The 12,906-nt window shown below is 44.3% G+C and overlaps 1 protein-coding gene across 7 annotated transcripts in view; it reads right to left on the bottom strand.

Annotated features, from left to right (window-relative positions):
• Positions 1-12,906, bottom strand: part of SMAD3 (SMAD family member 3) — a 78,782-nt gene that overhangs the window by 24,752 nt on the left and 41,124 nt on the right. The window contains exons 6-7 of one of the 7 annotated variants that reach the window (XM_074156276.1): positions 9,396-9,412; positions 5,283-5,305 (exon numbers count right to left, since the gene is read on the bottom strand). The exons of the other annotated variants lie outside the window; for them this stretch is intronic. Of the exons in view, the coding sequence (XP_074012377.1) occupies positions 5,283-5,305; positions 9,396-9,412 (40 nt within the window). The remainder of the gene's footprint in view (positions 1-5,282; positions 5,306-9,395; positions 9,413-12,906) is intronic. 7 annotated transcript variants of the gene reach the window in all.

The raw sequence follows: 12,906 nt of genomic DNA on the forward strand, positions 1-12,906 counted from the left end.
GTTGATTTATGTGACCCCTGAACTTGTCAGTGCGGGAAATTTTAAAAAATATATATCAGAAGTGTGAAAATACTCACTAAATTTAACAAAAAGAGACTAGGTTGAAACAAGAGATGGTAAAGGAGAAAAAAGAAGCCTCAGAGAGATGATTCCAAGCATCCCACAGGAGACACGACGTGTGGCAAGTGTTCTTACTCTTCCCAGTCCCCACCAGCAGCATGTTACCGGTGGACATCCCACCAGCAGACGCTTGGGCTGAGGCTGGCAGCTGAGAGTGGGGCACTAACTCAAAGCGTGTATGACTTTGGGATGGTTCTCTCCCTCCATTTCCCAGGACAGAAGAAACTCTTTATAACTACAGCAAACTTCCCAGTCAGCCAGAGGGCACAGTGCTCTTCTTCCCATCACCCTGGGGTTCTTGGAAAAAGCTATGAACTTTCTTCCCATCACCCCAGGGTTCTTGGAAAAATCTCTGAAGTCTTTACAAAAGCTGAGCCAGTATATCTAGATGGCTGACACGCTCTCTGAATGCAGTGGCCACCTAGTTTAATGGAGCCCTTCCACTGACCAAGTTCTCACAGGAGACAGTGGAGAGAGACATCAAGTCACTGCTGTCTGAGCAGTCCCCAAATCCTAGACAGCTTCAGTGGGTATCTAAAACAAAACCAGCCTAAAAGCATAACGTACCTCAACCTTTAGTATCAAAGCTACTCATTTTTGTTAGCAGAGACCGCACTCCACAGAAAACACAGTGGTGTCTACCACTGCCCATCGCTTGAATGCCATCTATAAGAGAGAAGAGATGGACTTCTCTACGATCTTATCGAAAAAGACTTTAAAAATGACAGAGCCATATGTTTCATTTTAAAATAGAATAACCTCCTCCTCTCCTACCAATAAGATGATAAGGTAAAAGAAATTATATTTCCCCGAAGCTCTGGGGGCTAATCACATTTTTATGATTGTGAAATCTCTCCTCAGGCTCTCTGTTCCGGGATTTGGGACAAAACAACATCATCTGCGTGTTCTTGGGAAGGACATGGGGAAGTAACAGGGCAGCTTTATTTCTTTCTGCTGTCCTGCCTCAACCCTCAAGGAATATTTTCTCCAAATCCACAAAAAACTGGCACGGCTGAGATGGGACACAAGATTAGATGAGCAAACACTGGGCTCTATGAAAGGCAGCTTTTTGTGTGGATACACAGCTCCAATTACCACAGTCAATTGCAACATCTTAATCAGCTAACCGAATGCCCATTTGTAGATGCAAACGCCTGATCAAGCACAAGAACTGGCTTGAGTACCCATTTCTATTGGGCTACTGAATTGTTCCTCCCTCTTATCTTCCTTTTAACCAGCCTGTGTTGAGCAGATCTCCCTGTACAACTGAGTTGATAGATTTATCATTCCATGCCACTTAACAGGATTTCCTTCTCAAAATACCAAAGCTTCTTTGGCCAAAAATTCAGTACTGGGTGGTTCTCTCCAAAGCCAGTACTATTTGTTCTGCTGGGACACTAGGTCTTCAAAATGTCTCTATAATGCATGGTGGGATTGAACAGCAAAGGCTTTGAAGAGCCCTTCCTTTCACAGTGTCGATGTTCAGACTGAGCAGGTGATGCAGACTCTCGCTGGTGCATCTTTCGTGCACTTGGATTTGCAGGACAAGAATGAGAAGATATTGTGATCCACAAGCCTTTTTTACTATGGGAAATACAACGAGCTGTAGTTATCACCGAGTGTGAGAGCATGTAGGCTTTGAGAGCCTGCAAGATAAAAACCAAAGCCAGAACACAGCGAGATTGCTGAGCTGATACCACCTTGCAGTGGTTTATAACAAAGAAATGAATTCAACAGTGATTCAGGAAAACAAAGTCTTGATGCAACAAGACAAAGAAGCAGCAGAGAGGAGGAAGAGCACAGCTCAGCGATGTCGAGGAGCAGCCCATTGAGAAGACACCCACACCTCCCCACCGGAGCGAGGACTAGGTGGCCAGCACACCTGCTGGGTGGCCGTGCTGGGGCCAGAGAGCAGGCTAATGCCCCACGGCGTGTTTGCCCCAGCCTGTATGGTGGGTGTTGGTGATAAAGACAACAACCGTGCACCCATATCCTGCTTGTAGGATACAGCTCAGAAGACTCAGTGCTTGGTAAAAGATCACAGAATCACAGAATGTGTTGGGTTGGAAGGGACCTTTAAAGGTCATCTAGTCCAATCCCCCCTGCAATAAGCAGGGACATCTTTAACTAGATCAGGTTGCTCAGAGCCTCATCAAGCCTGACCTTGAATTTTTCCACGGATGGCACCTCTACCACCTCTCTGGTCAACCTGTTCCAGTGTCTCACCACCCTCATTGTAAAGAACTTCTTCCTAATGCCTAATCTAAACCTACCCTGCTCTAGTTTAAAACCACTGCCCCTCGTCCTATCGCTACGCACCCTTGCAAACAGTCCCTCCCCCAGCTTTCCTGGAGCCCCTTTAGGTACTGGAAGGCTGCTATAAGGTCTTCCCAGAGCCTTCTCTTCTCCAGGCTGAAGCACACTAACTCTTTCAACCTGTCTTCGTAGAAGAGGTGCTCCAAACGCAGAAGGATGAAGTCAGCCAAAGGCTTGAGGGTTACAATATGGTGCACTCAAACATATGAGCCAGCAGTGTGCCCAGGTGGCCAAGAAAGCCAATGGTGTCCTGGCTTGTATTAGAAATAGTGTGACCAGCAGAAGTAGGGAGGTGATTGTGCCCCTGTACTCAGCACCGGTGAGGCCACACCTGGAGTATTGTGTCCAGTTTTGGGCACCTCAATCCAAGAGAGATATCGAGGTGCTGGAGCGGGTGCAGAGGAGGGCAACGAAGCTGGTGAAGGGCCTGGAGAATAAATCGCATGAAGAACGATTGAGGGAGCTGGGACTGTTTAGTTTGAGGAAGAGGAGGCTGAAGGGAGACCTCATCACTCTCTATAACTACTTGAAAGGACATTGTAGGAAGGTTGGTACTGGTCTCTTCTCACAAGCAAATAGCGATAGAACAAGAGGGAATGGATTCAAGCTGCAACAGGGTAGGTTTAGACTGGACATTAGGAAGAAATTCTTCACAGTAAGAGTGATCAGACACTGGAACGGGCTGCCCAGGGAGGTGGTTGAGTCACCATCCTTGGATGAGTTTAAGAGTTGCTTAGATGTGGTGTTGGGGGATATGGTGTAGAGAAGAACTTTGTAGAGTAGGGTAGATGGTTGGACTCGATGATCCCAAGGGTCTTTTCCAACCTAGATGATTCTATGATTCTGTGATTCTATGATCAAGAGGTATCTAGTGGAGAGGTCATTCTGCACCGACAGTAGTTATAACCAGAGATAAAATAATACTGAATGAGGAAAGACAGACCGTGACTCCAGGAATGCAGTCAGGTAATCTAATTGCTTGCACAACATCATAAGGCAGCGTCAGGAGAACATTGTAGTGTCCATAAGAAAGGAACAAAAAACCCCTCAGGCTCAACACCTTCAGGACTGATCCATCCCTGTATGTCATTACAAGGAAAGTTTAACATGTGAAACTCCAAACTATCCAGAATACAGCAGCTCAAAGAACAACAGGCAACAGGGACTCTTAATAGTAAAAACAGAGAAGGGAAGAGAAAAAATGACAGAAACACTGAAACTTTCTTTTTTTCTTTTGAACAATCCTCTGTAACTGTCTGAAAAAGAGCGAGGAGTAAACAGGAGAGTGTTACATTGCACAACAGGAATTTGATTTCCAGGCTTGACTGGGGTTGGGTTTTCTTTTGTTGATGTTCTGGGGTTGGGGTTTTTGTTGTTTTTGTTGTTTTTGTTGGTGCTGGTGGTGTGTGGGTTTTTTGGGGTTTTGTTGTTGTTGGTTTTTTTTGGTTTTGTTTTGTTTCTTTTTTAACCTCACACTTCAAAACACATACTTGTTATTTCTTATTTTCGTCTTTGAGCGTTTTGCAGATATCTTTCCTCTAGATGGATAATAAAACTCTTTCTTGCACCCATTCTCCTCCTTTAAAAGTAAAGTTGAAATCAGTGGACTGCAGTAGTGCAAATTAAGCGAAGTGATACAAGCAATAAGATATTACAGGTATTTTTGCCAAGGTTGGAAATCTTTTTTACTCTGGGATCCATTCCCCCCCCCCCCCCTTACCATTCAGACACAAACACTCCTGTTTGCAAAGCCCATCAATTTTAGATCCCTGTCATTAATCTTCCAAGAGAGCAAAATGCCTGAAAGCTCAAGTATCCAGTAACACCAACATGTGCAAAAAGGGGTAAGGGAAAAGAGAAAAAATAATCAGGAAGAAAAAGTTTAAGTTATGCATTTCCAAGGGGGTCTTATTAAAAACCACGAGCAGAAGCTGGTTTTTAAAACTGTACAGTTGCCAGGACGTTCTAAAATGCACCAAGAACTACAGCCACAGGCTGTGATTTTCTCTTAGGCACAAACCACATTAAGTAGTTCCTTACTGGCCCTGCATCTGGTCTGCACCGGGAAAGTAAGCATTTATTTTTGTAGCAGACTCTGGCTTTTGCATGCAGATCACTGCAATATCCACAGGGCTTCACTGAGAAGTTGGATAAAATCTCAACTTTCCCTGAATACTGGCCAAATGAACAACACTGAATTAAAAAAAAAAAAAAAAATTTACTTATGCAGCACATCTGTAATTCAAAAGCTGATCCCCTGCCATTTCTTTCCCCTCAATTTGCTCAGCATCAATAAATTTTCCAATTTCTGGTGCAGTTTTAACAGTACTGTCATTCAAGTTCTACAAATAGAAGTAACTGCGTCAAACTGAGGTTTGCAATGCACATTATCACACTGCCATAGAGGAAACTAATAATTAATACTTCTCCTTAGCACTTAAAATTTCTAGAAGACTAAAAGAATTAACAGACATCTAATTTGCAACACATCTCTACGGAGAAGGTAAGTTTTTACTACCCCTAAAGCAATGAAGTTAAATGATTCTCGCAAAGTAAAAGAAAAGTTTGTGTCAGAGCCAACACCAGGAATAAGGAGTTCATCACCCCCTCAATGCTATCAAAAATCACAGCTTTTGTGCTGGCAACTCTCTTATTTGGATTCTTTATTCTTCCCACTAAAGCCCTCCTTTGGATTTAGAAGGAAAACCCATCTCCTCGACATCTGTGGATGACTTCAGGTGGTTCTGACCTTTGCCAGGAGTCGCTAACGGGAGCAGAAGCCCCGTGGCAAAGGCAGGACGAGGAAGCAGTGGGCAAAGCGTGGGAACCCGTGCAGAGGTTGTCACCGCCGTTGGGCAGAGCATGTGTACTTACAGGTAAGACCAGGATCACAGCCAGTGGGTGGCCCAGTCCACGCATCCGCTGGCCACAGAGTCTGGAACAGAGACCGCTACAAGCTACTGCCTGCAGCATCAGGTAAAGATTTTAAAGAGCAATTCCAGTTTCTTCTGATGCTGCATAATTCTTCTACTCAAGTCTCGTTGGTTCTGGGTTTGAAAAGTAGCTGACAATATAGAAATTACCAATATATCTTGTGTGGGTTTCTTACTGCCTATTTACATCGTTCAGTCTTTACTAGGGGCAGACTTCCCTTCCCCCACGCCAGAGCTGAAGAAACACAGCACGAAGAGTTGATGTCAGGATCAGATTATGACAGCATGAGTCATTTATTAAGATTCCAGTAATGCTAAGCTCTTTAGCAGGTGCCTTGAGACCATATTTTTCGGAGTCTAATTTCAGATTCAGACATAAGTACGTTTTATTGGTTTACCATAAACTGTCTGTCCATTGTTGCTTCTCTAAAGCTGCCTCCTGCTTGTCCTGTGCTCCACTGCTCCCTTCTCCAAGCTGTGTCCACTTCTACTCCCTGCTGGCACGCAAATAACAGCTTACTTTAAATTACATTTCTTTAAAGTTACAGATAGATCTTGTTTTGTCATGTAGTATCACCATCTAACTATTTTTTCCTCTGTACTTTTTAGTAATCTCTGGTATTTACACCACTTCTGCTCATGCCACAGCTACAGGATATTGGCCACTGGCTTTCAAACCCAGCTCCCTTTCCTCTATTTTTAGCCATTTGGTAATTATATGCCCCTACATCTCTTTCACCTCCTCCTTTTTCTGAGCCCATAGCACAGGAGATAGGTGTTTCAGAGGCCCAACCATGCATGTCCTACACTCTCCTACCCCAGAAAGGATAGAATTTATATCTTAATACTTCACTAAGGCTTAATCATGAGACCAGTTCTAAGGCACAAACCTGGAAACAGACTGTTTCTATCAACTGCAGCAGAAACCGTGCAGTTAAAACATCTTCGATGGTACCCTTTGCCCCGGGGGAGCCCACAGCTGTCAGCAAAGCACGGTCAAAAAAACCCACCCTAACTATCCTGGTTATAACTGCAAGAGGCTAAGCTTTATTTTGCCAAGAATGTAGTAATTGACTACTAATAATTTACCATGAATAAAAATCAGCAGAGAATAAGGGATGTGAGCTGAACCTGAGGCCAGCAGTGTTTCTGAAGGTACCATATCTAAGCCCTTTCCCAGTTACCTTTTGTGGAACAAACATGATTTTTTTTGTATGCTTTTTATAACTCCTCTAAATTTTAAAGCCAGTTTTTCCTAAGCACTTATTTTTATTTATTTTAGCAAAGTTTATTTGCCCAAATCTGTGTCAGGCTCATCTAACTTTATTTGTGCTTGAGCCTTAAGGGGCCTGGGGGTGGAGGAGATGGAGACGGTACGAAGCTCAGCCTCTCAAGAGGAACGTGCCTTTTTGAAAAGTCACTTCTTATCTGAGCTCATCATTTCTTCCCAGAATCCCGCGTTTAACTTCAATCCCGAAATCCAAAACCCAACACACTTTCATCCAACTGAACCAGCAACTTCCTCTCTCCGAGGAGATTCCAGGCATTCTGATGGGTCTGGGTGTTTGTGTGCTCAGAGGAGTTTCATAAGGAGAAAAATGGATGGATGGAAATGCCGAAGAGATTCAGATAATCTTCCATAACACAGAGAGCATTCAAAACAAAAGTATTTCAAGAAAGACTGAAAAACTGGAGCACGTGCTCCTGCTAGCAATCAAAAAAGAAAAGGAAAAGCTGCTGTAAAACTCAGTTACTCTGTTATCTTACACGGTACTTACACTGATTTACATTTAATATCTAGCTTCAACATGCATCCTCTTGATGCTGTAGGGAATATATCTCCATAGTTTCACTGCAAATTAGCATCAGCTGTTGATATAGCCCAAACAAAACACGAGCAAAAGAACCAAGAAAATATGTCTTAATGGCTGAAAGAGAAAAGAAACGAATGTACCGCACAATGTTTAGCTAGAAGTCTCACACCAACAACTGTTGCCCCAAATATATACGTCTGTTAACAAAAGCAAAAGCAACTATCACAGTGAGTGCAGAAAAATGACAGTTTTAAGACCTTGGACTCTCCTTCCCAATATATATAATTGCCAGTGCCTTAAACAGAAACTTAATATAAATACCAGGAGTCGGAACTGACTTCTCAGACAAATGTTTGTGCATTCTATCAAGTTGGGACAATGCCAACATTTCTTATGGAAACATTTTTGGTGGTCCTGGGCAAAGAACATGTTTACTTTATAGCAGATACAACTAAAAATACACTGTGCTACAGCCTCCAATTATCTTGTTTGGAATAGTTTGAGGCTACTCGAGGTTCATTGCTGTTATTTTCTTTATTATATAGTGAAAACGTTGGTGCTTTTCCTGTAATTTGAAAAGCAGCTATTTCAAGATTTGACATCTGTGTTTGTACCTCCCCCGCACGGATAACAAGATCCAGGGTGACATTTTCCAGCATGTCCATCTCCCGTTTCCAAAAGCAACTCAGGTACTTAAGACACAGATCGATACTTTCCCTGAATTACATAGGCCCTTTAAGTCTTCCATTAATTCCACAGGCTCTACACTACATTGCTTTTCAAGCTGGTTTAACAGCAACTGAGATACATAATTATTTGCACAAGCAGTGCTAATTAGCAGCATGCCACAAACAAGGGGACCTGGTCCCGCATCTGACCTGACCCCAGCCCCTCGGCAGGGATGTCCTTCGAGAACCATTCGACAGCAGAGACGTGCTCAGATGGCTCCGTGACGAGGACCTGTTCTTCATTAAGGCTGATCACCTTGAAGCAAAATGCATCTCTTGCTTACAAAAACTTTAGCCTGGGTGCCTTAGCCTTCAATCTCTCCCTTTTCTCCCCAACAATTAACCACCTCTCTTTCCCAATGGAGCTTTCCCAGCCTCTGACCCCGGCTCTGGCATCCTGCGAGTTGTTAATGAATCAGTTCGGCGTGAATCATTTCCCATGTGCAGGCTGAGGATTTCATCACAGAGCAGATTCTCACAGACTTTTTTCCTCCTCGGTCCTGATGACAAAGACCTGCCTCCGCTACCAAAACAAGCCTCGAAGTTTCCACAAGGAGTTAACAGAAGGTGTGTGCCCTGTGAGAGAGGTGAAAAGGGTAGTGGAAGAAGCCTGTGTTAATTTTACAACTCCGACTTCCTTAATTATGAGTCACCAGCAATGCAGGAGAAATCCAGCTTAAAAAGTAAACCTAAAAGAGTGTGATGTCTTGGGGGAGCGCTGCAGATTTAAGATGAAACGCCTCATTAAAAGTTAATATTTTACAGTCTCTTATGTCTGTAATTACGAGTGAAATCAGAGACTTGAGACTCTGCAAGAGATCCTGTGTATTTGGAGGAACAACTTTGTAAACTTCTCTGTCTCATAATCAGGTTTTACGACACATCTGAGGAGGGTGAGGGAAGAGAGGAGGTGGTGTTGCAGGCTTTGGGTTTGTTAGTTTTATTTTGGAGGACTGTTTCTGTACAATAAGAGAAGAGGGTTATTTGTACCAGAGAGGTGGAAAATGCTTCACCTGAAATTTTTTTTTTCCTTTCACCAAAAACTCTTAAGAGCAAAAAAGGAAGCTGTGTACCAGGCCTACCCGAAAGCTTCCTTTCTTCTAGTAAATCTACAGATCAGTTGAAAGGGTTTTTTTTTCAGGCTACCACTCGCAGCCTAATAGCGCAGCAGACGTGCCATGCAGCAAGACAAAGTCACTCCCTCCGCCATCCCCTCCGGCCAAGATAATTATCTTATTCATGGAAGCCCAGTTCTGCTTTCCTAAATTACAGATTACGTTAAACAAAAAAACATACTGAGAAACTTTGAGAAAAGGCGGGGAGGGGGAGGAGTCTTTTCCCCATGCTGCAAGGCACGAGGAACTCCCTCGCTCACCAAAAACCAGACTTTTACATATTGTTGCACCCTCTATCAGGATGCACCGTTTTCCCCTATCACGATCTGCAGCACTCACTATCTTTTTGAGGGAAAGAAGCACTAAGACAAGTGCAGATGTTTTCCCTCTATCCTTCACCCTCCCCTGCCCTAAACGGCACCAGCTCGGCACTGGCAAGATGACTGGGAGCAAGGATGTATAATTTCAATGCTTAACTCTGACTAATGCAGGATGTGTGGGAGAGCAGCACAGCAGCATGAATAACAAACAGCTCTATAAAGCACGTATCAGTATCACGCTAAGTCATTCTTATCATCCAAACAGGATCTCAAGCATGTGCGTGCACAGTACCTTTCCTGTAAAGGTTTTATTATTACTATTGCTTGCATGGAAATCCAACCGGTATGACATAAAAAGGAGCAGGAAAAAGCAAGTGGCCGAAATCACCATAAACAAATACTTTCTTTTCATGTAAATGTCAGTAGTAATAAAAACCTGAAGCAAGAAATGATTAAAGAACAGTCCAGAAACAAAACCAACACAAAAACAAGTCACCCTTGAACCACCGCAGGAGACAGAACTCTTCCCAAATGAGATGTTTTTCAAAAGTTTTCCATGAGGTGTCCATAACGAACAGCTGAAAATATCAACTGCGTCAAAAACTCGCATTTAAGTAACAGAGAGACACTTCAAGGAGCTTTCCTGTTGTCATCTCCCCCTTCCCTCTCTCCAAACTAAAAAGAATGTTTAACATTCACGTCCTGGGAACCTCACTGGATAAATGATTAAACAAGAAGCAAATCTAGGGCTCGCCAAGTGGAGGGGAACAAGGAGGGAAAGCAGACTCGCAGGTAAATATTAGTTTGTACTTGAAAAAGCCAGAGCACATTTTAAAGTTGCTTTTGATTTTCATGCCAACCTCACACCGTCCTCTGTCGAATGTCAGCAGGGCAGGGTGACGCAGGGGGAACCAGAACCTGGTGTCTTTGGCTGCCGGTCCAGGGTGACAGTGACACTGCCGGCCATTATCAGCCAAATTACGGAAAATGATGAGCAGAATTCCAGAAACAAGGGATGTTTTTCTTCCTCATTTTCTTCTTGGCCCCTCTTGGCCAGTGCCTTCAATGCCAGCCACACCGGAGTCTGGCTGGACTGGTGCGTGTGGGTTTGGCACTCACAAAGGGGGCAAGGAACGCTGTTTGGGAGCACAACTCTCCCTTTTTTGCTCCCATCCTATAACCACACGGGCCTCTCTTTCCCAGGCCTCTCATCTGGCAACCTCCACGAGTCCTGGCCTGAGCAGTAACACTAGATAAAGACTGGAAGCTCTTTAAAGCCACAGGAGAGCTCCCGTCTGGCCTGCAGCAGAAGACCGGCATCCCTCTGCTGTGACGTGAATGGGGAATCCACAGAAGACAAAACAGTTCTTCAAATCCTAAAGCGTTTTCAAAACCGTACAAGTAGATCTGTCCATCTTTGTGGTACAGCCAAGATGCAAATAACACTAGAAGGTTGCTCAACAGCTCACAGCAACGCTGCAGCGCTTTCATGGTCAACGTGAAGACCACCACCACCACTCGCTGCAAATCAAAGCTCGAGGGAAACTTTAGAAGCAAACCATAATAACTACTCGAGATGAAATGCAGACAGGAGACCCAGGAACACCACCCAGCTTCCCTAAAACACCACGATGAGGCATATGGAGGTAACAGTCAATTATGGCCTTCTTTTTATGTCTCCTCTTTAGCGGCATAATGCGCTTGCTGGGTCCCTGGGTCAGCAGTGACTCAGAGAACGGAGGGCCTTCCAGTGAATCATCCACACATTTTTAAGCACCCTCCAGGTTGTGTTGATTGGGAGATGTCTCACTACCTACACCTTCCCTAAATACTTACTGGGCTGCCCAAGGCATGGGTGAGAGTGAGAGCCAGCACGCGAGCAAGGGTGCAAAAAAGCAGGGAATCCTCTCTGAATACCTGAACACTACCCAAAAGGAATTGATCTATTCCACACACAGATCTAACAGCACCACTCACTCCTACAGCACGTAAATATGGGCATAAGCTACACAAAGATAGGCAAACAATGGGATAAGTCACAAATACTTGATTTCACAAGTCAAGACAGTTTTCTTTCCCCTCCCCTCGTGACTAAGCCTTTGGTCCACACACCCACTCCATCCTCAAAAAACAACTCCATGAAACAAAGTTGATTGCTCTAAAATACACACAGGCAATGACCAATCATACCTCCTCCTCACAGCACTAAGTCTATTTACTAAGAGTCTACACCGACTGTCTGCTTTGTACGTAACAGGATCCATCTCCCTCTCCCACTGAGACATTAAACTCCAAGTCCAACTCCTCTCCATTTTCCTTACCCCATTCCCAAACCCCTGAATCTGCAGATAATCGCCCAGATAAAACTTTCTGAAATCACTCCAAGCTGCTTCCAGGGCAAGGACACTGCAGCACCCAACGTGCCATGGACCAGAACTGTTCCCAAACCGGCGCTCAAAAGTATGGCAAGGAGGGGAGAGGGGTGGGCTCTGCCACAGGGTTCCTGCCCTTCGGTCGGGGGGGCACTGGCAGCACTCCCTGCCTCCCATTTGCACCCCCAAAGCAAATGAAGATCGACCCCTTCTTTTTACTTCTAGCAACCAAAACAACTTGCCTGTCCTCATGTCATCCCAACTAATCCCCTCCTCCTCTCTGGCACATCAGATAAATATCTTGTTCCTCCAGCCCATCAAAAAACACAGCTGCTAAAATTATCATTCTGACCCATCAATCACACCCCTCTCTTAATCTGTCCAGTATCTCCTACAAGGTATTAAATTCAAACAGCCTAGAACCTTGTCCTCAAGGCACTCCAGCCCTCTTTATATCCCACATCTGAGAGCTCATCCCAACTCCAGCTTCCTTCCTCCTCCCAAATTCCTTGCCCAGACTGGACATCCCACCACACGCTCCCTTCTCCTTGGCTTCTCTTTTACTTCTCACTTTGCTCCTCTCCCTGAGGGTACAGAAAAACCTTCCAGCCCTGACGAGACGGAAGGATGATGCTTCACTGCCTCATTTCTTTAGAAAGGGCAGTTAAACTGAGAGGACCATACAGCATCAACAGGATGCAAGCAGAAAAAAGGTTTACAGGGAGGAGGTGGTGCAAGAATATTGAAGTAATTAATATAGTTCATGGTTACAGTTTTCTCTGGATATTCCCATGAGTACTGTCTTGCATCTTTCAGACTGCCAACTATTCAGCACAGGGACAGGCTGTATTTTTCCCCCCTTCTAAAGCAATAAGCACATTCTTGGCAGCTAAATTATTAATAAGGAACAAATGGTAATTGATTTATAGATGAGCCCGAAAGAGAGGATTTGTCTTCTTCAGTCATCTAAGTCATCGTGCCCACGCGGCTTCATTCCTGGTTGCGTCCCCACCAAAATCTCAGTCTCCCACTCAGACCAGTAACGCAGCACATCCAGCTCCAAATTATCCGTGTTTACGTGACCTCTTTACCTCTGTTGTATCTGACCACTGACCAGATATTGCAAAAGAGAAACAAAGCATTTATTGTTCTTTCTGTCTCTCTTTCTTCTCAGCCAGCAAGAAAAAG

The sequence above is a fragment of the Numenius arquata genome, chromosome 11, assembly GCF_964106895.1.
Source record: "Numenius arquata chromosome 11, bNumArq3.hap1.1, whole genome shotgun sequence".
Classification (NCBI taxonomy): Eukaryota; Metazoa; Chordata; class Aves; order Charadriiformes; family Scolopacidae; genus Numenius; species Numenius arquata.